General features: G+C 44.3%; 1 protein-coding gene across 1 annotated transcript in view; it reads left to right on the top strand.

Moving 5' to 3' along the window:
• Positions 1 to 15645: 15645 nt before the first annotated feature.
• The window catches only part of LOC144799395 (methanethiol oxidase-like), a 141053-nt gene continuing 133175 nt past the window's right edge, over positions 15646 to 23523 (top strand). Inside the window, exon 1 of the mRNA XM_078670685.1 lies at positions 15646 to 16005. Within this exon, the coding sequence (XP_078526811.1) occupies positions 16002 to 16005 (4 nt within the window). The 5' untranslated portion in view covers positions 15646 to 16001. The remainder of the gene's footprint in view (positions 16006 to 23523) is intronic.

Genomic DNA, 23523 nt, shown 5'->3' with positions numbered 1-23523 from the left:
GGAAATGAAGTAGTGAGCGTGAAAAGTGTATTTTAAAAAAGGTTGTTTAGTCCACTAAGAAGACTTTATTGGTGTGGCTAACTGCCTTAATAAAATAGTGAAGGAGGGGTACCGGGACCAAGGAATCAATGTATTCTGGTCTCGTTCAACCCTCACAAGTGGTCAACATGTTTCATGCCCTATGGGCAATTCTTCAGGACCTCGTCGTGCTCATAAACCAGTGAAAGTGCCCAATTGGGGCGTTTACAGTGTATGTAGTATACAACCTGAGGGGTAACAAGACACACCAGGGCAGGTCAGTGGTCCTGTGAGGACATCACCCTGGAAAAAATAATAAGAAAAACACACACACACAGGTGTTCATTATATACATTGAATAACACGCTGCTTACTGAGTTACAGCATGCCACCCTACACAAACCATCTACCATGTCATAGCATTCCGTATAACTTGATCTTTGAGTATGGTCGTAAGGGAGAAAGAAAGAGAGAGAGAGAGACACACTCAAAGGCCCAACACATTGTTACTAATGATTGGTATATCAATGCATTGAATTTTATCTAGAAAATTAGTGATCTAAAAATAGGTAATCTAATGGTGATTCCTATGATGAGTTATATAAATAGAATGAAGGAACTGCAACAATATGCGTATACTCATGGGGTGAAGGCAGGGTTTAATTTAAGAATCATGGGAATTAAATCATTGAATCTTACCCTCACGGTCTTAGGAATCGCCTCGCAGTCTGCTCAGGTGCCACCCATGCCGCTGGGTAAATACCTGTCAGAGGGAGGAGGGGGGAAGAAGAGGGGAAGGAATGAGTTACCCCTTAGAAATATGCCAATTGATTGACATAGCCAATAATGTGCATCTAAGTCTCGAGGGAACTGGGGCCATTTCTCCCACCCGCCCGCTGGTTGCCTAAACGACCCCATATTGCCATTGCTCACAAGGTCGCCTGTAGCGATAAAAATACAGAATCCAGCCCATTGCGATCGTCGGCAACTGCGACCAAGCAGAGAACTGACGTCGTAAATTCAGAGGCATCACGCCGAGTCGAGGTATTGGTACACCTCCCAGCAGAGCCTCACAGAATGGAAGCACGGACCCCATCGGGGGCCGGCAGTGCATCCAGCGTTTTGACGCGAAGGCTGCGCTAACCCCAAACGTTGAGGGAGGTGGCATAAATGCCAAAGATTTACTATTGCTTACCCTGTCAGCACTAGGTTAGTGCCTCAAGGAACCTCCGCCAAGGGTCGGCGTGGTCTGGCACTCGAAGCAGCTGGTATCGGTTCGCGCGCCCCCTCGCCAAATATAAACATTGCAGATGATAGTTTGCGTTCGCGCGACGGGGGCGTGCACCGGGGGGCGTGTCTTATCGTAGCCGTTCAGTGGGCTAGACGGAGGAAGGTGGTTGACAGAGAAGAAGTCTCAGGCACTCTTTCATCTAAAAGGGCGCACCATCTTGGAATGGGTTTTGTCATAAGGTGTAACCTATAATAAAGACACTTAAGACAGGGGTTTGTTTAAAGACAGCGTATTAATTTTAGTAAAGGGAAAGAAAGGCGGGTGGGACAGAGGGAAGAACCCATCATTGCCACTAAGCAGCTAATACTGTATTCTGATGGTCATTTAGCAAGTCCTGCTCTGCATTAAAGCTAAGGTACCTGGTGCTAAAATTATCTGCCTAGGAGATTCTAGGGAACGGAATCGTTCAGTCCAAGGGTGTCTAATTGTAGACGATGCACCCATCTTTGTTCAATTAAGTGTAATGCTGGCTGATTGATCGAAGGATGCCATTCTAATACAACCCACTGCATGTCTTCGGCTGTGTGGCCATTCTGTTTACAGTGTTCATACAGACGTGTGTTGGTCTTAGCGCAGCGGATATTACTGTTGTGTTCCATTATGCGTGTTTTAACAATGCGCATCGTCATCCCTATATACTTAAGGCCACACGGGCAAATCAGCATATAGATGCATCTGCTGCTATTGCAGTTTGTGTGCTTGTTGAGGTGCCAAGTAAAAGTTTCCGATAGTGAAATGGCCTTTCCTTGTATAGACTGGGCACAGATGACACAGTTGCCACATCGATAGTGCCCTATGACGGGTGGTAGTCCCCATAGGGTGTTCTGGGGTAAGGTGCTCCTCTTTTTTGGACGAGTGTGGACTAGAGTGTCCTTAAGGTTCGTTGTTCTTTTGTACGCAAAGCGTGGTCGTGGGAAATCTAGCCCAGCCGTGTTGAGAATACCCCAGTGAGTGTTCACTGTTTTTTTGATGAAGGTCGAGTTCTTTGTAAAAGAGGTTACACAAGTAATCACGTCATCTTTTTCTTTGCTGTGGGTCTCCAGTAAAGAATCTCGGTTATTATTGAGTGCTCTGTTAACTGATTGTTTGAGGAGTCTCGTCGGGTAACCCCTATCCTGCAGTTTATGTTGGAGCGTAGACGCCTCCTGCTTATAATCCGTTACCGAGGTGCAATTCCTACGGATCCTCAAACATTGGCCAAACGGTAAGTTTTCCTTCAAGGCCCTGGTGTGGTGGCTATTAAAAAGCAGGAGGCTGTTCCTGTCAGTCTCTTTTCTGTAGAGGGTAGTGGTGATCTCTGTAGGCCCCAGCATGATGTTCAGATCTAGAAAGGGTAAGGACTCTTCTGATATGGTCCCTGTGAATTTTAGGTAGGGGTCTTGGAGGTTGATCCATGTACAGAAGGCCTCACAACCAGCCCGATCTCCTTTCCAGAAGATCACTATATCATCGATATAGCGTCGCCAAAGGGTCAGGTTTTCGAGGAATGGATTTTTCTCTGATGGATAGATGAAGTTCTTCTCAAAAGTGGCCATGTAGATGCATGCCAGGCTCGGCGCGAAGGTAGAGCCCATCGATGTGCCACGAATCTGGTGATATAATTGTGACTCATATCTAAAGAAATTCTCCGTGAGGGCTATATCGGCCAGAGCCATAATGAAAGAGATAGGGGTGGGAGATGACCATTCCTCTGACCTCAAAGCAGTCTCCACGGCTTCTAGGGTTGCCTGTTGGGGAATGTTCGTGTAGAGGGCTAGAGTGTAGAGTCACAATTATATCACCAGATTCGTGGCACATCGATGGGCTCTACCTTCGCGCCGAGCCTGGCATGCATCTACATGGCCACTTTTGAGAAGAACTTCATCTATCCATCAGAGAAAAATCCATTCCTCGAAAACCTGACCCTTTGGCGACGCTATATCGATGATATAGTGATCTTCTGGAAAGGAGATCGGGCTGGTTGTGAGGCCTTCTGTACATGGATCAACCTCCAAGACCCCTACCCAAAATTCACAGGGACCATATCAGAAGAGTCCTTACCCTTTCTAGATCTGAACATCATGCTGGGGCCTACAGAGATCACCACTACCCTCTACAGAAAAGAGACTGACAGGAACAGCCTCCTGCTTTTTAATAGCCACCACACCAGGGCCTTGAAGGAAAACTTACCGTTTGGCCAATGTTTGAGGATCCGTAGGAATTGCACCTCGGTAACGGATTATAAGCAGGAGGCGTCTACGCTCCAACATAAACTGCAGGATAGGGGTTACCCGACGAGACTCCTCAAACAATCAGTTAAGAGAGCACTCAATAATAACCGAGATTCTTTACTGGAGACCCACACCAAAGAAAAAGATGACGTGATTACTTGTGTAACCTCTTTTACAAAGAACTCGACCTTCATAAAAAAAACAGTGAACACTCACTGGGGTATTCTCAACACGGCTGGGCTAGATTTCCCACGACCACGCTTTGCGTACAAAAGAACAACGAACCTTAAGGACACTCTAGTCCACACTCGTCCAAAAAAGAGGAGCACCTTACCCCAGAACACCCTATGGGGACTACCACCCGTCATAGGGCACTATCGATGTGGCAACTGTGTCATCTGTCCCCAGTCTATACAAGGAAAGGCCATTTCACTATCGGAAACTTTTACTTGGCACCTCAACAAGCACACAAACTGCAATAGCAGCAGATGCATCTATATGCTGATTTGCCCGTGTGGCCTTAAGTATATAGGGATGACGATGCGCATTGTTAAAACACGCATAATGGAACACAACAGTAATATCCGCTGCGCTAAGACCAACACACGTCTGTATGAACACTGTAAACAGAATGGCCACACAGCCGAAGACATGCAGTGGGTTGTATTAGAATGGCATCCTTCGATCAATCAGCCAGCATTACACTTAATTGAACAAAGATGGGTGCATCGTCTACAATTAGACACCCTTGGACTGAACGATTCCGTTCCCTGGAATCTCCTAGGCAGATAATTTTAGCACCAGGTACCTTAGCTTTAATGCAGAGCAGGACTTGCTAAATGACCATCAGAATACAGTATTAGCTGCTTAGTGGCAATGATGGGTTCTTCCCTCTGTCCCACCCGCCTTTCTTTCCCTTTACTAAAATTAATACGCTGTCTTTAAACAAACCCCTGTCTTAAGTGTCTTTATTATAGGTTACACCTTATGACAAAACCCATTCCAAGATGGCGCGCCCTTTTAGATGAAAGAGTGCCTGAGACTTCTTCTCTGTCAACCACCTTCCTCCGTCTAGCCCACTGAACGGCTACGATAAGACACGCCCCCCGGTGCACGCCCCCGTCGCGCGAACGCAAACTATCATCTGCAATGTTTATATTTGGCGAGGGGGCGCGCGAAACGATACCAGCTGCTTCGAGTGCCAGACCACGCCGACCCTTGGTGGAGGTTCCTTGAGGCACTAACCTAGTGCTGACAGGGTAAGCAATAGTAAATCTTTGGCATTTATGCCACCTCCCTCAACGTTTGGGGTTAGCGCAGCCTTCACGTCAAAACGCTGGATGCACTGCCGGCCCCCGATGGGGTCCGTGCTTCCATTCTGTGAGGCTCTGCTGGGAGGTGTACCAATACCTCGACTCGGCGTGATGCCTCTGAATTTACGACGTCAGTTCTCTGCTTGGTCGCAGTTGCCGACGATCGCAATGGGCTGGATTCTGTATTTTTATCGCTACAGGCGACCTTGTGAGCAATGGCAATATGGGGTCGTTTAGGCAACCAGCGAGCGGGTGGGAGAAATGGCCCCAGTTCCCTCGAGACTTAGATGCACATTATTGGCTATGTCAATCAATTGGCATATTTCTAAGGGGTAACTCATTCCTTCCCCCCACCTCCCTCTGACAGGTATTTACCCAGCGGCATGGGTGGCACCTGAGCAGACTGCGAGGCGATTCCTAAGACCGTGAGGGTAAGATTCAATGATTTAATTCCCATGATTCTTAAATTGAACCCTGCCTTCACCCCATGAGTATACGCATTTTGTTGCTCTTCCTTCATTCTATTTATATAACTCATCATAGGAATCACCATTAGATTACCTATTTTTAGATCACTAATTTTCTAGATAAAATTCAATGCATTGATATACCAATCATTAGTAACAATGTGTTGGGCCTTTGAGTGTGTCTCTCTCTCTCTGTTTCTTTCTCCCTTACGACCATACTCAAAGATCAAGTTATACGGAATGCTATGACATGGTAGATGGTTTGTGTAGGGTGGCATGCTGTAACCCAGTAAGCAGCGTGTTATTCAATGTATATAATGAACACCTGTGTGTGTGTGTTTTTCTTATTATTTTTTCCAGGGTGATGTCCTCACAGGACCACTGACCTGCCCTGGTGTGTCTTGTTACCCCTCAGGTTGTATACTACATACACTGTAAACGCCCCAATTAGGCACTTTCACTGGTTTATGAGCACGACGAGGTCCTGAAGAATTGCCCATAGGGCATGAAACATGTTGACCACTTGTGAGGGTTGAACGAGACCAGAATACATTGATTCCTTGGTCCCGGTACCCCTCCTTCACTATTTTATTAAGGCAGTTAGCCACACCAATAAAGTCTTCTTAGTGGACTAAACAACCTTTTTTAAAATACACTTTTCACGCTCACTACTTCATTTCCCTGGGTCCCTCATACACAACCGAACACGGCAAGGAACAAAAGATCTCCACAAAAGAGTAGCACATAGTGCTACCCGTCAGGCATTGCAGCGCCGGCTTGACGTTGGAGCAGGAAGCCGGTGATGAGGCCAGACAACTACCGTGCGGGATGAAAATACAATCATTCAGCTACCCAGTTGTATGAGGTTTCCTAGTTCCGACAAGGGACTTCCGCGGGTCCCTGTTCACTATTTTTAATTTCGACTTCTTTTCTCCTGAGAGAGAGACTGCTAGGCCATATTAACACTAAGTTTCGGGGAACTCTGTACATTCTATGTTTACTAGATCGGTTTGAGAAACATATTCGGTAACGGAGGATTGGTATAGAGCTCTCCCAATCCAAGATGGCGATCATTGGGAACGAGCTAGATCGCGGTCACATGTCTGCCGTGTTCGCGCAATGGTGCGTGAGACGTCAGACGCTGTTTATCATGGATGCGATCACAGAGACAGTGGCCGGATGATTGAATGCTCATCGAGCCCGAGGTCGCGGTAAGAGTTTGGGTGTGGTGTTTGGGAGTGAGTACGAAGCCGTTCAAGCGCGGAGGATTCTAAATATGCCCTCCCAATAGATCCAATGCGTCGTGATGTTGATTACGCATTTTTAAAGGAATGACAATAAGGTTGCAAACTCGTTTGCATTATATGCAGCGAAATGAGGAGACTTCCTCATAGTGAGAGTGGTGTGAGAGACCCTACAAATGAGGATTGTGGCATTTAATAACATTAAATATGGATAGTGATGGAGTTGCTCTGCCTTCCAAATTTGACCACAGGTGATACAGACCCGCGGTTGATCAGCAAGAGGACACGATCATACGGCGCGTTCGTTTCTGTGAGGTTGCCGGTATGCAGCAGTAACGCAACCGAAAGGTATGACGGTCGTACCACTTTGAAATACTGATGTGGAGTACTACAATGTCTTTGGAAAAGTTTTGAAAGAGATTGCAGCTATAACCAGTTTTAATCCCTTCTGTTTTATTTGACCACCACCACAGGTTCTGGTATAAATCCCACTTGAAAACAATGATCTGGATCCCTAGCCCTGACGAAGTTGCTTTAAATTGATCATAGCAACGAAACATGTTGGCTAGTTATTATTAACTGTTGACTTGATATGAGTCCATTTTAAAGTGGAAAAGCTTACAGCAAGGAATAAAGAGTATGGGTGGCAAGTAAGCTTTACCAATTTTTACTGGTGAGAATTACGTCTTTTGTTCTCACGGGATCCTTGAACACATGCACGATTCCTGCACATATAGGAAGTACATTCACATTTAGGTTGTTACTTCTTTTTTCCATTTTTGTTTTCACTGGGTTGTGGATCTGTTGCACCATACATGCACATTTCTCCACTGGAAAGAAGGTAACCGATGATGAGAAGCGGGTCACTGGCGAGTACCAGTCAGTGTTCTCCCCCTTGGTGTTGCTACCGTGAGGTGCCTTCTTTCCTTCTCACAATTTTTCTGTGTGATGAAAGGTTTGTGGATGGTGGTTTATTTCTTTTCTTTTAAGAAATAGGATACACTTAATGACCAACTGATTTCATTGGTTCATACAAAATGATGTCTTAAATTGACTTGACACTTTTTGGACTGCTAATTGAAAAACTTTTTATTGTGTATTCCTGTAGGGACAGCTAACTATTGACATTAATTCACTGAGTGGGGGGCTGTCTGTTCTGGTATTCCCCTTGATACTCCCGTTGTATTGATGAGCAACAAAAAGTTCGCCAGTTAACCCTGCAAAGGGTCAGCCGCAACACCATACGGGGCAGTTTTTATAAACTTTTGATCTGTTTGAGGTAGAAACACTTTGCTGAAATCTGGAAATGATTGCAACTGATTGTGAATTATTTGGCAAGTGCAGTATTTCCATTTTTATGCAGAAACCCTGCAGGGCAGAATCATTTAAATCAATAGCCCTGTCCATACTCTTGTTTACACACTGTCCCTATGCCCAATTCTTACCCAAACAAACTATTCCTTACACTCACTGTATCTTAAGGACATTCCGTTACCCTTTGCCAAACATTAACACTAGCCATAAACTTTTTCACTAATTTCAATATTTTTTTTTAAAAAGTAAAAGTGTTCAATCCTGTTTTTTCAAATTTTAACTTCTTAATGTTAGTCTTTCTGTCTTTTAATTTTGAACTTTTTGGCTTCAAAGAGCCTGGCGAAAGTGGTCTCCCGTTGTTACTTTACTCCAGCATCAGTGTCTCTCCCCCTTTACGCTCACCATAGAGCTTGGCCTCCTTGTCTTCTGTGTTATTGGTGGCTGCTCTCTCTGTCTTTTGCTTGTTGCACCCACTACAGAGTGTGACACAGGGGACTGTAAACCTACATGCACAGTGCCCGATTGGTGGAAAAATATAACAAGAGTAGATGCCTATTTTTTTCTTAATGTCGATCTTGCCGAAAATGATGGCTGAATAATCTCAAATCCACCTCATTCTCCAACCCTGGGACATCCTGCCTCGTTAGCTCACTCTTGCAGGTTCTTCAGGTAAAGCTGACTGGTTGTGAAAGACATTATGGGATTACCATGGATATTAGGCCTGGGCGGTAAATTCCGTTCCGCTTGCGAAATTTGGGTAATTTCGCGTTCCGCGGAGAACGCGGAATTGGCAAAAATTCCGCGATCCGCGGTTTTGCGGAATTTTTTGCTTGTTCGCACTTTCAAAATGCGTGTTCGCAAGATATTTCTTCCCGAGCACCCAGACTGCGTTCGCGAACAGGAAAAAAGCATTGTGAACGGGTGGAACAAGCAATTTCGTGTGTTTGCAGAACTTTTGCGTGCCCGCTGAGATTTTTTACTGTTTCGCAGAGGTTTGCGTAGCACGACTACGCAAATTCCGCCCACCCCTAATGGATATTCCTAACAGTGAGTGTAAAAATTCAAGACAAAGGTTCAAAATTCAGGATAAAAATTTAGGACAGAAGGTCAGAATTCAGGACAAAAGGTACATTTTACAGACACATCAGAGGAGATCGCGGAAAATTACATAAGTAAATAGACAACCAACACAAGCACAAGTCAAAATAAGTTTATATTAGGTTGAGAGAACCTTGCACTGCATCTGTTGTGTGCCGGAGTGAAACTTAAATACCTGTGTTTGCATATTGAATGCACCTGGGTAACATGAGCCAAAATGAAACTTCCACCCACCCCAGAGCTTGGCCCCTAGTGAGGTGACAGGAGCCCACAAACAAAATAAATGGTCATGTCCTGGGATCTGGCAGGAGCAGTGGCAGCTGGTGACATTTGAAAGTGGTGGTCCGTAAAAGCTTGTGATGAGTGCCCAGTGGCGAGCGAGCCTGAACGTCATTAGGGGGGCCCAGGGGGTGGGGTTGTTCTCCCCTGAGAAAAGTTTGAAAAAAGAGTGGGCAATTGGTGCCTTTTTTAAGAATATTTGAGAAAGGAAGGTAGGTAATAAAGCAATTGTGAAAGTGTAGTTATTACATCAATAAAGAGATTTCATATGCCCATCTCTCTCTGCCCTGGCTCCTCTCGAGCCCCAGCCTCTATCTTCCCTCTTGCCAGACCCTACTGTTTTTGTGCTCTCCCTTATCACCACCTAGTTCCCAGACAGTCAACCCCTTGTTCTGCCTTTGTTCCCTCGGTTCCAGCACATTGTTTGTGTGCTAGAAGTTAACTGTGCTATCGTTTGACACTTTTACATTGCTCGTATGCTCCCTCTCCTCCTGATGCTCTCTCTCTCTCTCTGGACCATCAGCCTCCTGTGGTATCCTTCGACTCAAGTGTTTTAGTCCTGCAATTCCTCCTCCCTGTGCTCTCTCCTTCACTGCACCCCCAGCCTCCTGCAATCTGAAATCTCTGATCCAGAACATTACGGTAAGTGAATTCTCCAGATCATTCTAAAATACTCTGTTCACAACAAACGCACACTAACTCTTGTACATGCAAAGAACTATCCAGAGAACTGTCAATCCGACAAACCTGCAGAACTATTCCTACAGTGACATAATTGATCTACATTATCCTTAAAATTCTCTGTTCACAACTCCCTTACTCCACACACGCCTTCAATTTTGTGATTCGCAGGGTTTGCGATCACAAAAATACGTTGTAAGTGAGGTCTTTACACACCTTTTGCTAGTGGGATACGATAGATGCACCGTGGGATAGACTACCTTACATCATTCCTTATGTTAGTCTGTCTTCTTTATGTATCCACACAAAGGAAGGCAACAGAATGGTAGGCAACAACAACTTCAAAATATAAAGAAGAGTAAAATAAGTAAAAGTAACATAATTAAAGAAAGAAGGCAGTGAGTACTCTAGCTTACCATTACGCATGCCAACTTAAGCATTCTACAGTGTTACTTCTATTCTGTAAGTTAGCTGAGCACATGCTGCAGTGATTTATATAATAAACTGCAAGTAATACTTCAGACACTTTGCTGGTGCCTTTCAGCGTTTCACCCTTTCATGGATCATAAAATGATGATCAGTGGGGTAATATAAGCTATATTATGCCAAGCTCATGACACAATTCCATATGTGGTGCAAGCTATATAACACCATATCAGAAATCCGGTTAACCAAAGCAGATTTCGTTGAACCTATTAGTTTAAGGCTACCACATTTCAAATGTCACCATGTGCCACTGACTTTGTCTTATCTATTAGTGATGTCCCAGAATAAGATGATGGTACTATGCATTGTATGGAAAGCACTGCATGGTCTGACGGCTAATTACCTTTCTAAATATTTTACTCTAACAATACCACAGAGATGGTTACATCTGCAGCAGATTCAAAACTTCATATCCATAAGTGGCTCTTTTATAAGATGGTAGGGAGATGGCAAGCACTTGCGGGTAGCTGGGGTCATGTTATTGATCCAGTTGTTGGTATCACTTTGTTCTGTCTCAGGTTTTCTTGGTTTTCTGCATGAGCTTTAAAGATTATTACCTGTAATATTTTGTCTACTTTTTTAGAGTTTATATATTCTTTATCGCAGTGTGTTACTCCATGGATTCTTATAAAGCGCACTTACTTCAGAGTCTGACCTCATGAATTCTTGACCAGCGATATTAAACAGGTGCAGTGTATTACAAGAATTAAGTAAGGTGACATGCTTGCTCAAAGAGCTGGTTTTTGAGTCTATCTTTCAACACAGTCAGAACTCCAGGATCCATAATAGGCAGCAGAAAGGCATTCCATTCCAGGCCACAGAAAATTAAAATGTATGTCCTCTCTGCCTAGTTGGTCTGAATCTTCACACACAGGGCAACATGTTTTTTGCTGTCTGTAGTGCTTTCTGAGGTTTATACATTTTAAAAAGTGGAAAAGGAAAGAATTGAGCCCAGATGGCAATGTGTACAATACAGAGTGATTTAATTGTGTGTGTTCCTTTAATGATAGCTGTTGCTTACTGGAAGAAATTATGTGAGCGGCTGCATTTTGCAGTTGTTGCAACTTATCAAGCAAAGAGCTGCATTCATTAGTTAAGAATTAACAGGAGAGTTTATAGGAGATTAACACTGTCTGTTTCTGTCGAAAAATGAGAACTGAGAAGCTCTTACTTAACAAATGATTAGATGATAAAATCACTTGCAAATGATAAAGATCCGTTCACATAGAATAGCTCAGAGGGTTAATTCTGCTATCACAGGCACCTGAGAGTTATCATTGTCTTTAATATCTTGTTAATACAATATTACCTTTATTTGTGTACTGCGTACCCACCCTAGAGGCTGCCTCTTGGTGTTCTTGACAAATAACAGTTGTTTATTGTTGTGGAACTCAATGTAATTCCAGTTATCCACTTATAAGGGCTGTGCTCCCACTTAGTATCGAATCTGTGCAAAAGTCAATGTGTATGGCCTCAGGAGTCCTGTTTCTTGAGCCCAAAGCTGTTCCCTAAGCAGTAGTGCCCAACAACACAGCGGATATCAAAGCAGGACGTTTCTGTCCTACGTCACGGTGGGCGTGTGCTCAGGACGGCCGGCGAATTCCGCGCCTGTGCGGAAGAATTAATTAGTGGGCGGAGATCGGATGGCCCCCGGCCGTCCACCGCACACGCCTACCGTGAAGTAGGAGGGCCGGGGGACGTTCTGAGCACGCAAGGGGTTACACCCCCTAATTAAATTTCTGCACCGCAGTGGAATTAGCACCGCAGGGAAAGGGTTAATGACATAAACAGGAAAGCCCAGCATCAGCCTGAAAGAGTATATGTACGCTTTTGTGGCAAAATCCAAGGTAATGCTTTCAGTCTTCATTCATACAGGTAAGTAAAAAACTTAATTAGCAAACAATAGGATATCTACTGCCCTAATCTGATCCACATATCATTTACATATGACAAATGATATTCAAATAAAGCACATAATAAATAGAATAAGAGTTTGGTATACAATTTATTTTTGTTATTTTTATTTTTTTTATATAGAAAAATTATTTTTTTATCCATTAGTTTTTTCCTTCTTTTCTTGTTTCATAAAAGATTTTTTTAAAACAACATACATAAATTTTACATAGACAGAAAAAATATATATATAGAATAACATATACATAACATAATTTTGGTCGATGTTTTTTATAGATGTAGGCAATATGTTGTTAAACAACGCGCGTTTCGGCCTGTGGCCTTCATCAGGTGACCGTCCTACATATACGACACAAAACAATTACAAGTCAAAAAATTTCACAAAAATCTGAAAAAAAGCAAAAAATATATATCAGTCAATTGATAGCTATGGTTTAAGGCAATAGTTACTGTATCCAGATATATGTAGACGTAAATAGTCAGGGTCAGTTCAGTTTCATGGTTATTAGGTTATAACAGCTTCGCACTTTTCTCTATTTTCAGTGATTACATAATCTATTTTCTTTAAGATAAAACATTCTTGAATAAGAATATCTACTAGGTCGTTGCATCATACAGTTTTCATCCTAGCTTCGGACTGTAATCAATAATTTATTTCTATTTTTTACGTGATTTCTATAGGTAGTTATTTAGAGATATCCCTCTTTCGTTAAGTTTCCTTTATACTAGTATGTTATGTATTCAGTATTTTTTTTTTCCCCCTCATTCATGTTATCACTATTCATCTAATCTCAAGCATAATATGGCTGGTATAATCTGATATTCATATTTCTTACAGTTCATTATATTTGATAATTGTTACAAAAACAGTCAAGCTGACTCAAACAGTTAACATTGTGTTCAATGCACAGGAAGTAGTTAAAAAGATGTGGAATAACATTTTCTTCGCAAGACCGAAAATCAAAAAAGTGTAAATGGTAAAATTTCAGAGAAAAGAGAAAGACAGAAAGGAGGTAAAGTTAAGTATTCGTAATTCATCTTATCTCTGTACCAGAAGAGGATAGCAAGTTAATCTAAAGAAGATTATTGTTAAACATGATCACTTACTTATAAAATATCTCAAGTGATTAATCGATCGCAAGCTATTATTTCTATTTTAGCACCTTCTCTGCTGACTCTTGGGAGAAGAACTCAAGGCTTTGTTAATATTCTGCAGAAAGAAAAAAGGCTATCAAAAAATATATGTTTGCATCTTTAAATTAACGGGGCAGAGCATGGCTAAGTTGTAGTTATTATTCAAACTCTATCCCAGGTTTATTCGAGTGGAGCTGATGTTATACTCTATTATTGCCATATTAGCTTAAAAATTCCAAGACAACATGCATACATTATCGCTAGTTTAACGTAGAGGTAAGATTTCACATTGATGAATTCGCACCGGAATTGATTTTAAAATGAGTAAACCCTTCCCACAGCATGGTAGAGCTTTTAAGGCAAGAGAATAGTACCTGATGTTTATCTTGGACCATCAATAAAATCTCCTCATTTCGGTGTATTAGTATGTTGAAATGTAGCTGGAAATTAAAACAGGAATATAATGTATGATTCCAGTCAATATACTAATATGGGGCCAAGACTTGAAGTAACTTCATAATTGCGACTGTTATTATTTAATTACCTTAGATTTGCTCGATACCGTGGTAGCGTGGGGTTCTATTTAGGGGCGACTTTAACTTTTGATGCAATCTTGGAATCCAGAGATCTTATAGTGCATACAGCATTACTTCTTTTAGATGTGTTCTTGAAAGTAAAGATACATACGAAAACGTAATTAGCTTTTATGATAACATGTAAAATATCTGAGACATAGTTAGAATAGTATGACTCAAGTTATCTGGTTACCTTAATTAGAATAAAACACGCTATGGCTTGGGGGTTCTGTTCCAACAGGCTCGAAGTGATAATTCGGCCGTGGGTAGAAAAGAGCTCTTTTTCTACTTTATTCGTCCATATGTTCAGTGATAGTTTGCTTCTCTATCTGCGAGAGAAAACGCACAAACAAATAGTGAGATAGAAAAACACTAAATGTGTGTAGAAAGGCAATCTACTCGAGGTGGTGACATTCGCTATTTTCGTACCTGAATTCTTTGTAGACTTGTGGTAATACGGGGTTCTCTGCTAACTGGTCGCGCGTATCCGACGGTAAGACGGACGTTAGTACATGTTTAATTCTTTATATACTGGTACTAACTAGCTGGAAACGTCTAAATTCGGTTCAGCTTCATTCATACCTCTCCTCTGCCGGTGGTCCACTGAGCAGTACTTCCACTAGACTCCTCAAGGACTAAATAAGCCGGGCTCGTAGGAGGCACAGCATAAACAGAAGCATTAAAATCTTAACTGGCCCCTCATTAACAGAAGCCATTAATGGACCCCCTTAAAATGAAAGTGGTATCGCAGTAGCAGCTGGTGACACCCACTGAGCAATGCTGCTGCACATGATCTATCCCTGCAAAGAGCAGTGAGTGTAGGCCCAGTAAATGATGTCACTGGCCCATTATCATTCCCTATGTGATAATTAGGTCGACATACAGAATAATAATGGGCCTGATAGCAGTCTGATCCAGGTTAGGGAGGGGCTGCCAGGGTCAGACTGGGAACAGAAACCGGCCCTGGCAAACTGCTCAGCTGCCCCCCTCTGGGGTGAGGGGGAATGCAACCGAGCAGTTTGCGATGTCCGGTTTTGGCCGATTTTGTTACCGGGGGCCGATATTGCCGACCCCCGGTAACAAAAACGGCCCACCAGTGGCCCAAAACCAGCCCCCACCCTAGCGGCCTACTGGGGAAACGCCCGGTGCCCGATATGGCCAGTCTGGCCCTGGGGGCTGCTGCAGGCCACTGATCACAGCAGGAGTGTGAGCTGGCCCCTGCAGTGAAAGTTACAGGACTGTCAGGCTGCTTGCAGGGGGCAGCTCGCACCACTGCCTGAAATTCCGGACAAAAGGCGTCTGTTAAAGACTTCTTCACGCACAACGGACAAAAGGCCGAAATTACGGGCAGTCTGTGAAATTTACAGACGGTTGGTCACCCTAGCTGTACGGAATGGCTGAAAACTATTAACAAAACCAATAAGTCCCAAAGGCGAGACCTATTGGCTTTGCCAATGTATTATTTATTTATTTGAGAGTTTTATATAGCGCTACTAGACCCGAAGGGATAATTTCTGATCTCTCTCTCACTGTTTCCTTATCCTTCTTGCTCTGGGTAAAAAAATAAGTACTCATCCGTGAAAAGAAAATGACTGGTAGTGCCCATCAACTGCAACCACCTGTACAAATTAAGCATGGCACTGGGAAGTCGTGTTCGAACATCTTGAAATTCTGAAAAAATCTCCTCTTTCCGTGCCTTATAAAAAATGTGTAACATATTCTGGTGCCCGTGAAAAAACGCTAAAAGCCACGTGCACGCTATAAAAAAATACAACAAAAAATGTATTAAAAATAAACTCGTGACTCTAACATCCTCCCGCCCCTGCGGGTGCCCTGCAGTTGGTGTATCCTGGCGGCGTGCCCGCCCCTGTCCCCTCCTCCTGGTCCACGCCTCTGCCCCAGCGAGATTAAAGTCCCTCCCCGAGGACTGGTGAACACTGCAGGTCCTGGAAGGCGCTGAACCCCCCGAGCACCGGCATGGGTAAGAGAAGGGACCCCAGAGGCTGCATGAAAGACGGGGTGAGAGGGGGCAGGGCCGGGGAGAAGGGAGAGCCTGTGAGAATAGAGAGTCACGACAGTCGAGAGACTCAACGAGTCCGAGAGTGCACACAACGCGGGCGAGCTAGGTGGGGGGGAAAGGGGTTCTTGGGGTGGGAGAAGTTCGTACTTCGGGAGGGAAAGGTTTTGCATTTGTAAAACGCGAGAAGGGGGCGTGGGTGCAGACTGACAGCCTGTCTGTCTGGCACATGTAACCCCCCAAATAGTTCTACCTTTTTTTTGCCACCCTGAGTGCCCACCACCTTTAGCAGACCTGGAACGCCACACAGGGCTGGAGTTGGGACACTGCCCGTGATCTGAGGCTTGATGGGCAGGGAAAGTGAGTGCAGGAGGGCAGGGAGCGTCGAGAGGAGTGACGATGAAAACGCAGGAGTGGATTCTGGGAAAAAAGAACTAGGTGAGGACAGTGCAGGGGTTGAAACATATTGACTCTTTGAGCCTGTAAAGTGGGGGACAAGGGGTACCAGGAGAAAGAGGGTGGAGGAGGAGCGGAGTCTTACAGTTAACCCACGCACACACATAATTTAATGTTTTTTTTAACTGTCACAATAAGTGTGAGTACATATGTCATACTTAATTGTACACAAGAAGCGATATCATTTGGGTTGGGGCACCTGCTGCAGAGATCAATGTGTATCCATCAGTTTCCAGAGAATAATAACCGTTCAATACTTTTGCTGGTTAAATCGCTTGGCGGCTGGATTTGTTGTGTCAAGTCACAGGTTTTGCTCATCATAAAATAGCACAGCTGGAAACAGCTGTGCATTTCTGATTGTGCAGTGGCACAGTATGTGCATTGGCACAGTAGCGGTTGCACTCTTTCAAGTCGACTCGGGACTTTTCATGTGTCTTCAATAAGGCCCCATGGCATTATGGTAGATGTAGTCCTTGCATTTCTCATTCTAGTGTTTCAATATTTGTTTAAGCAGTTTAATGCAGCTCAACTTTCATAGGATCCATGTCCTAGCATGCCATTTTGCTTAAATGCAGCTCTTCAGAGGAGCTTAGCCTTGTTAGGCGACGCGGAGATAGAATGCTGTAGAACAACTTAAATAGTAAAATACCATTCTGTGTCTTCCAGCGAGGGAGAAACCACGGCCGCCAACATCTTCCAAAATGTTGACTCCCCAGCACTGGTTGTATCTCGCTACACCAGTGACTGCATTATGGAAGTGTACATTCCTCCCTCCCCAACGCTGCATTGTTCCGTGATGTTACCCTGTCACCCCTTTCTGGTAAACATTCCTGCCAACTAGCATCTCATGTCTGACCCCTTCAGGTAGATCTGTCGTTTTAACCAACAGCAGATTTTTGTGCTAGGATTGTTAGACCCATCACTTTAAGTCCCCAAATGCAACATGCTGTTGGCTAAAAAGAAAACGCTCTCTTTGTAACTAGTGGAAACAAGAACAGGAGTAGGACCCATAGACCACGTCGGAACTGGGTAGTGTATGCATGTAAAGAAACAATGTTCCAACAGGTTTCACTTCAAAAGACAATTGAACATGCATGCAAACTGCATTACATAGGCAAGAAACAAGGAGACTCAATAAAGATGTTTTAACCGCATGCGTGCGGGCGGAATTCCGCCCGTACGCTGGGTTTTGCGAAACCGCACTTTACGTGACGAGCTGGGCTCGTCATGAGCGTGCGAGGAGGCTACGCCATGACGAGCCCAGCTCGTCATGAGCGTCGAAGGGGTTAAGGCTGTTAATCGCCAAAGTTGCATCACAAGGGCATACAGTTCAGGCAGCACTGTATAGAAGGAATCTCATGACAACCTGAAGGCACTTGGTGTGTAGTGATATATACAAGTGAATAAAGGTGACGACGCAAGTGAACAGCGTGAACGGCGCGAAGTGAACAATAATATGAATATATACAACAGGTAACAAATATCAACATTAGCATTCATTATTTCTCATTTCCATTTGTATATGAGCCAAGCAGAGGAGTTGCGCCAAACAATTGCGCTGTGGTGTCGACGACGTTTCGACCCTCGTTACTTGGGGTCGCCTTTAGGACGGGGTTGTCAATTCAGTGGTGTGCTGTGGGGGCATCAAACAGGAGGAGACCTGGTGAGCGGGCTGGAGACACAGCGTGTCCTGTTGATGATGGTTAGGGTGTTGAGTTCGGATCTGCGTATGTCGCTCCGAAGGAAAAGGCGAGTGTGGCACCTGTATGAGGTAAGAAGAGTCCAGGAAAAAGGGGGGGGGGGGTTGGGTGGTGGTCCTGTCCGGTCGGAGCAGCGCCTTACTGAATCCTGGCGGATGGCTGTGAGCTGAATCATGGGTCCGGGACACGGCAGGCCGAGACCTCAGCGCGGGACAACGGGTGCTCCTATATCTCGACTCTTGACCTTAGAGTTTAGTTTCTCCTGTCACATCAATGAACAGAAATAAGCCAATAGGTCTCGCTATGAAAAAGCTATTGGCTTTGCCAAGATGTTTTAGCCTTGTACACCAGCAGTGCTGTTCAATATGGCTAAATGTTAGTGGCATAGAGGAGAGTTGTGGAGTGGCATAGAGTCCTGTGTATTGGAGTGGCATAGAGTGAAACTGTGCAAAGTGGACTGGTGTACACTGCATTTACGTAGTGGTGCAGACTATAGTGGCGCCCAGTGCAGCGGCATAAAATTCAGTGGAGTACAATGCAGCGTCGTAGAATGCAGTGACGTAAATTAGAGTTTTGTATAGTAGAGTGCAGTGGTGTAGAGTGGTACAGAGTAGAATAGAGTGCAGTGTCGTGGAGTGCTGCAGAGTGCAGTGGCATAGAGTAGAGTGATGCAGAGTGGCGTAGATTGCATTGGCATAGAAAGCAGTATGCAGAGTTTAGTGCATAGAATTCAGTGGCCTGGAGTGCAGTGTTGCAGAGTAGAGTGTTGCAGACTACAGTGGTGTAGAGTAGCATAGTGTGCAGCTGAATAGAGTAGTGTTGAGCAAATTGGCATTGAGTACAGTGGTGCAGGGTAGAGTGCAGTGGTGTAGAGTGCAGTGGCTTTACATAGTGGACTGGCTGAGTGTATTGGTGTAGAGCAAAGGCCTTCAATCTGTGGAGCGCGACCCCTAAGTGGAGTTATGAAAACCATTCCCCTACTTTTTGAAAAAAGACTACTCTCCCAGGATGGTTTATTCCAATAGTTAAAATGCTTCAGCTGGAGTGTCACTCGGAGTGACCTGTGCTGAGAAACTGAAGCCAGGCAGACCGCTAAACAAGCCTTCCTGCCATGGTGCCTGCTTGGCTGAAAGAAATGCAAATGTGCGCTATGAGTTAATCTGCAAGTGTAAAGGGTAATTTGCAAATGTAAAGGATGCTTGGGAGCCGGTACTGGCTTTAGTGGATCGAATCACTTGAAGCTTTGTGATGACAAATATTTATTCTTTTTGAGTGGTAGTGCTAAGAGTTAACTAGTGAGCTGTGAAGTATGTGCTTTGAATTGTATGGACATAGCGCTTACTACCCCTGAGGAGATTTTGAAGGGACAGTTATGTAAAACAATTGCATTACGTAGAGTCAGGGTATTACTAAAATGTATATTTTGGAAGCACAATTTTATCGTAAAACTTTTTGCGCGTTTTCTATCTTGTATTGTGTGTAAAGACAGTATAAAATAATGACTTGCATATTAACAGGCTGTGATCTTATAGTACCAAAAACAAACAAGTCAATATTTACCACTGCAACAACCAAGTTTTAATTCTGTGGCTCTCTGGGTACACACAGACCTCTGCAGTGCATTAACTAATAGAGGTTTCATAACGTACGACCATGCATTTCCTACTGAGTAACAATTTTTTAAAATGTTGTTTTCATTTAAGCAGCCCGTTATTTTATATGTAGCTACCGGACGGTGAAAGACCTAAAAAACTTACAGAATACACTGTTTAATAATATTTCCCCACTATAAAAATGATTTGCCGGGGGAATTAGGGGTGTTTATGGTTATCTTTGAGAAGTACCAGGTTCTAGAAATATTTCTCATGAGGGGTTCCTTGCACCTAAAAATGTTTGACAGTGGGGTCTCCGCATCACAAAATTTGAAGACCTCTGCCATAGAGTGAAGTAGTGCAAAGTGCTGTGTCGTGAAGTGCAGTGGTGCAGAATACAGTGCAGTGGTGTAGAGCACTGAGGCCTACAGTGCAGTGACGTAGAGTAGATTGTTTCAGAATAGCGGGAATTGGAGTAGAGTAGGGTGGAGAGGTAGAGTGTAGAGTGGCGAGAGAAAATTGGTGATTAGTGCAGTGGATCAGAGTAGTTTAGAGTGTCGTGCAGTGGATTGACATAGAGTGTAGGGACGTAAAGTTGTGTTACAAAGTAGAGTATTATTTGCATAGAGTGCAGTATTGCAGAGTGGCATAGAGTGCGTAGAGGGGAGTTGTGCCGAGTAGAGTGGAGTGGCCCAGACTGGAGTGCTGTAGAGTGCAGTGTCGCAGAGTGCCTAGGCATAGTGGTGCAGAGTAAAGGAGAGTGGTGTAAAGTGGAGCCGTGAGAGTAGAGTGGCGTGGAGTGGGGAAAGAAGAATAAAATGGACTAGGCATAGTGTGGTAGCACACTGTCATTACACACATCACATTTTCAATTGAAATGACCAGTACATTTGCTCAGACATAGTTTCACTAAGGGTACAAGAAGGAACACCTGTGTCCGTGACCAAGAATCAAGCCGTTGCCATCAGTCACTTAAATAGCCCTGGATGAGAGAGAAGACTCCACCTTCACTCAGGCTTGGAGTTCTCTTCAGTGTCCCCTCTTGTCGGCAGAGCTCTGCTGTTGAGCAGCACTATACAAATGTGGAGTACCTTCAGTGTGCTTGCGCATTAGAGTTCAGTGGATGAAAACATACAGTAGATCATACATATGACAAGTCTGCATGGCTGTTCAAAGACCGTGAAGGGGGCTTTAACCCGATTACTAGCATCTTGATGCAACCTGGCATTTAGAACAAATGTCCCCCCCCCCCCCCCAAAAAAAAGTTTAAAAAAGATGTCTATGTATAGCACTTTCCTAAAAGACGTTGGACTTATATATTTTGATCAAATTAGTTGACATTTGGATTTTTATTTGTGGCCACCTCCTTGGTCAGTAGGATGAAGCTTTTCTCTAGGTAGCTGCTCATCAGTGTTTAGTGCTGGGTGTTTCTTCCTCTGTGAAGCTGGGGTTTTATGTTCTACCTCACTCGCGGTGCCCCTTTTGAAACGTAGAAGTAGACTCTTGCAAAGTTCATTGCACCATATGTGGTCCCTTGTGTGTGAGCGAGGTTTCAGAAGTTATGCACCATCTTGTGTGTAGTATCATTGTCGAGGTCCAGGAAGCGTCACCCGGTATGAAGCTCAGGATCCCTTGCTGCCCTCCGACAGCTCGTGCGGATCCTGATCCATATTGCATAGCTATCAACTGTTTAAGCCCACTATGACAAAAGCCATGGTGCGAAATCTTGAGTTTCCAAGGTCCATGTGGATCTAGGAAAAGAAGCTTTGCTTACTCGCATTCCTGAATTTCCAGTGAGGTAACCAGGATTGCAATTCGAAGCCTTCAAAGAACAAGCATTTGCAATGCAATAGGTCTCGCATTTACGAGAGTTAGAGCGATTGGTATTGTAAATGACCATGTATTTTATCTCTGCGTTGGCTCTCTCATGTTCTATATGGTGAAATAAACAGCATTTTTTGAGTTACCTTTGGTTAACTTCTGAGTCTGTTGTATGTTCCACAGAAAACATCACAAAGCTCTGAAGTTGCTTTGCAAGTAGCTCATTGCATCTTAGTTTCTGTGCCTTTTTGTAAGTAAAGTCGTTTAAACGTCTCTTCCTCTTGGGACGTAATAGATGGGGCCGATGGAAAGCTAAGCTTGCACTACATTTTAAAATAAAATGCGCATTCTCACCCGATCATCTGACCGTTTCAGTAAAACCAGACCATGTATTTAAAATTGGAAAATTATGTTGGGATGCCAGGCCAGGCTGTAGATAACAGGGAATATCTGGGTAAAGCTGAGAGGTCTGATAGCCCGATCTAAGAAAGCATCTGTATGTGTGTGTTCAGGGCTCAGAGTCATGTAAAGAAGTTTCAAAGGAGATAAAGAGTCCACGACGAGGGAAGACTAAAAGAAAGAGAAGAGACGGTGAGAGAGACACAGAGAAAGGGAGCAAGACAGTGAAGTAGAAGGAACAGAGAGGAAGGAGAAGAGAGAAACAAGAGACGGAGAAGAGAGGAACAAGGGACGGAGAGAGAGAGAAACAAGAGGCAGAGAGAGAAACAAGAGATAGAGAGAAGAGGGGGTAAAACAGGTAGAATGAAAGTGCGAAAGAGTCTGTGAGAAAGGAGAGGGCAGAGATTTAGAAAGAGAGAATGGAGAAGAGCTAGCAAGAAAGAGAGGTTGTGAGTAATAGAAAGATCAAGAGAGAGAGTTAGATAAAATGGTGAGAAGGGGCAAGAGAGAGAGAAAGAAAGCGAGGGGACAGTGGAGGGGCAAAAGAGATAGAGAAACTATAGAGGGGCAAAAAGAGAAACAAAAGTGGAGATAGACAAGAAAAAGAGAGTGACAGTCAGAAATAGAGAGAAACACAGAGAGAGAAAAGGAGATCTACATGGTGCTCAAGCATACATCGGAGCGGAAGTAAAATAACCTTCATTCCACCTTGTTAACAACTTAGGGAGAGAACCCCCAACATCCTTCTCAGAGGTCCACTGCGGTGATCAGCGTGTGCCTCCGCGGTTCACCCATCACAGACCCATCCGAGGCACTTCCAGCCTCGCCTCGAGGTGCCCTGTACCCCGTGGGTGTGAAACGCTCGCCTCCGTCGCTCGGGTCAGCCTCTGGCCTCTGCGCCCGTCCACTCCGGGACCATCCCTTGGGAACCTTGCACGGGGGATGTGGGCACGGCTTCCGCCTCCCCTGCTGCGGACGGGTTTTGCAATTCACGATGCTGCTGCCCCCTGGGACCGGCACTTGTCGATAAACGGATAGAAGCACGCAAGGGCGCGCAGTGCGCTATCCACCCCAAGGATACTTTTCGTAACATTGCCCGATTTAAGGCCGAAGCTGAATGGACTCGAAGCACGGCGGACGGCTTCTTGGAAAGAGCTATAGTCTCTCTTTTTTTGCAACTTTAACCGTGGTTGAGTCAGACAGCTGTAACAACTCTTGAGGGGTCAGGGTGGAGGGAAAGCATGGGGGAAGGGTGCGTGGGAGGCGGAGAGGCGGGATGGGGAGCCTTTCTGTCCTTATTTTTCAGATTGTACAGCCAGCCACATCTTCAAACAGCCTGATTCCGGAACGAGTGTACTGTATGTAGTAAGCCTTGGCACAGATAGGCTATTTCCGAAAGGGAGTCAACAAAACAGAGTGCGAGAGGCTGGGGTTTTCAGTGTCCGCAAACTACATAAAATACTAGGAATATATTACCTTAGAAACCGCGGCCGCACCGGAAGTCAGGCAAGGTC

The sequence above is a fragment of the Lissotriton helveticus genome, chromosome 12 (genome assembly GCF_964261635.1).
Source record: "Lissotriton helveticus chromosome 12, aLisHel1.1, whole genome shotgun sequence".
Taxonomy (NCBI): domain Eukaryota; kingdom Metazoa; phylum Chordata; class Amphibia; order Caudata; family Salamandridae; genus Lissotriton; species Lissotriton helveticus.
The sequence above is the reverse complement of the archived record's forward strand: the minus strand, read 5'-3'. Positions and strand labels throughout refer to the sequence as shown.